Here is a 3011-nt window from a genome sequence, read left to right on the forward strand (position 1 = left end):
ATACCTAATACAGTTCTTATGTTGTTGATATTCCACGAATAGCAGTAACAGTGTGATAACCTCATACATCATCCTCCAATCCATCATTATTTAAACCCTCGTGACAGGCAGATATAAAATAAAGTCATGCTAAGAGTCACACAGCTGTTTCCAGGGTCTCGACTCTCATTCTGGAGTTTCGTGTGATGTTTGTTAATAATATAAAGACGTGTTATTTTTTGCTTAGTCAATGTAAAGTCTTCAGGTTTAAATCACATCTGATAATAATAATTACATGTTATTGTACTCATGTGCCTCGAATGGTAATCTCAGCACTTGCAAGGTGCTGGGTTTAATACCAGAATGCTCTTATAATTTTTTCAGCCAAATATATAATTTTGCTTACACATATAAAAGTAATAGAACTTACAAAGGTTTATAGTTGATCATCTCATGTTTATTTTTACCAGTTGCAAAACCGGACACATTTAATTTTTAGTCAGAGTTTAATTGCACGGAAAACAAGATACCAAGTTATATATTTTTCAGAGTTATTTGTACACATTTCAACGCTCTAAATCTGTTATTCGGGTTTATTAAAAATATGCATTTAACTTGTGCAGTCTTTACATTTAAAATACCAAAATGTACAAGCAAGAATAATCATAACTAAATTCACGATTAAGCACAGTTCTGTTTCCAAGTTTTGCAAAGTAGGCCTAATTGAATGCGTTGAAGGGCATTTGACGCATTTGTCTAATGTTGTGCTTCCCCCCTGTGGTCACATTTAGGCAATGCAGTCTTGAGGAACCAACACTGAGAATTAAAACACCTGTTTTAAAAATGCCTGTTAGTTCCCAAATTTTGTTTACATTGTATGTTTTAAACACTAATAAACTCAAACTCATCTATATATCTAATGTGTTTACAAGGAAGGAAGATTCAACCAGAGGTAATGTTGATATGTAGCCTACAGGTTCAAATGAGATTTGCATTACTTGCTTAAAACAATATATAGGCCTACTCTGCAAAAGAACAATAGAGAGCATTACAGATGCTACCAATGGATTATTGGTTTTAATGGGAACTGTAATCATCTCTGTTGATCTCTACTGGTTATGTGTTGGCTTTTTAGCGAGTAGCAGTTTGAGTAATGTAGTTCAAGTGACGTCATCTGAAAATAAACATTTTAGTTAACATTTGTGCATATATGTAAATGACCTTGAAGTTTTAATCATCTTGCACCACTAACACATTGCCCTGAATCTCATATTCGATGGTGTTCCAATCAAACACGTTTGCTTTAGGCACACGCTGGGCTTGGTTAAAGTACAAGGCTTTAATCTGATTCCCGGTGAGGACATAATCCCACATGTTCAGGTCTGTGAGCTCACCAGCAAAACTCTGCACCGCCTCAAAGTCGCCCAGATGTTTATCCGCGTCCTGACCGAGCAGTGCGGTGCCCCGCGGGCTGATGCTGTGACCCGGTTTGTACAGCTGGAGCGCACTGCGTCGCCCGTCAACCCAGAAGGCGGTGAGCCCGGTGCGTGACGCCCAGGTGAGGCACAGGTGAACCCTGAAGGTGGAGAGAGGAGGTAAGTGGAAAAACAACCCATCGCCGCTGAGATAGAAGGACACACGCCCGTCTCTCTCTCTCCATACGTTCAGCTCGTCGTAGTCGGGCGTGCGGTAGGCGAACAGGATGATCTGACGCTCCCCCTGCAGCTCCGTCGCCACGCGCATGCACAGGGTGAACGCTGAAAGACTCAGAGGTTTCTGAGGTGTAAGTTTAACAAAACTGAAGTCTGTCTCATAGGGGAAGAGAAGGACTTTGCCACTGAGACCCGCTACAAAAGAGACGTGAATAATTATTTACAATAAAAGAATGGAATGTTAAACTTTCAAGGCAATTTTACCTTCAGTAGCTTCAGATCCCGGTGAAAACACAAAGAAAAGTAATACCAGTGGTACCACCATCTTGCCGCAGGTCTAAATTAATCAGAGCAAGAAAACGAATGAAATAAGATAAAAATACTTAGATTTTTAGAGTGTGTCAGATCTGAAAAGTGCGAAAATAATTTAAAATAAATAGTTTGTCCTGTTTGAAAACCATTATAAATAAATATTAAAGACAGTTTGATTCAATTATCAATTCTCCTGTAAATGAATTCCTGTAAATAACAATGAATAGTGAATCACATACAAATATTTCCTTCTTAAAACAAAAACTGTGAAATAATATTTAGCATGAAGTAAATGACAAATATTTATATTTATTTTGTGATTTTTCATGTCAGTTAACCAGACAATTTTAAATATCCTCCTGTAATTCCACTGTATAAATATTAAAACAAAAATATATTAAAATAAAAAAAGCACTGGTGTAATGACTTGATTGATAATGCCACTTCAAATATTATAAATAGCATAGTTTTCCCTCTACCCTGTCAGTTCCTCTCAGCCATGAAAGTAAAGAGAACTTCAATCGTTACCATCAATAATTTTCACTTTAAAATTTCTCACATTTAATTTTTACAAAACTGAAATGTCTAAATGTTATAAAGTGATGACAATAATAATATAAAGACGAAAATAAATCCTCTAAACAACTTACTTTCTGTGAGATGGTTGTTAGTTAATGTCTCAAAGTAGAGTGATACTGCCAGTCTGCTTCCCTCCTGACACGATGACATCACCTCAAACAAACCAAGGAAAAGATGCTGTTCAAACAGTCATGAGACCAAACACAAAGTCTCTTTCATGTATTGACTCTTGACACAACGTACATCATAAATTAATATGGTGGTTTGAACTTTAAACGAACATTAATGTGAATCAGTAGTGAATGAATGATCATTGGAGTTGGAATATTTCACTACCTCTAATAAAAAAAAAAACATTTTGCCTTTTGACTTCAAAGGTCTCATTTACATCCTGTTATGGCAGTTCTTGACATTCCTGTTATCTTAGTTCATGACATTTCAAGCTTACGTTTATTTGAGAGGTTTTAACAAGAATTAGGATTTTGGAGC

At 36.4% G+C, this 3011-nt stretch overlaps 1 protein-coding gene across 1 annotated transcript; it reads right to left on the reverse strand.

Moving 5' to 3' along the window:
• Positions 1-414: 414 nt before the first annotated feature.
• Positions 415-2681, reverse strand: crp1 (C-reactive protein 1). The gene is made up of 3 exons (XM_056739021.1): positions 2594-2681; positions 1896-1968; positions 415-1826 (listed from the first exon to the last, which is right to left on the reverse strand). Exons 2-3 carry the CDS (start codon positions 1954-1956, stop codon positions 1210-1212), a joined length of 678 nt encoding a protein of 225 aa, XP_056594999.1. The 5' UTR covers positions 1957-1968; positions 2594-2681; the 3' UTR covers positions 415-1209.
• Positions 2682-3011: the final 330 nt, after the last annotated feature.

Source organism: Triplophysa dalaica, chromosome 23 (assembly GCF_015846415.1).
Source record: "Triplophysa dalaica isolate WHDGS20190420 chromosome 23, ASM1584641v1, whole genome shotgun sequence".
NCBI classification, from domain to species: domain Eukaryota; kingdom Metazoa; phylum Chordata; class Actinopteri; order Cypriniformes; family Nemacheilidae; genus Triplophysa; species Triplophysa dalaica.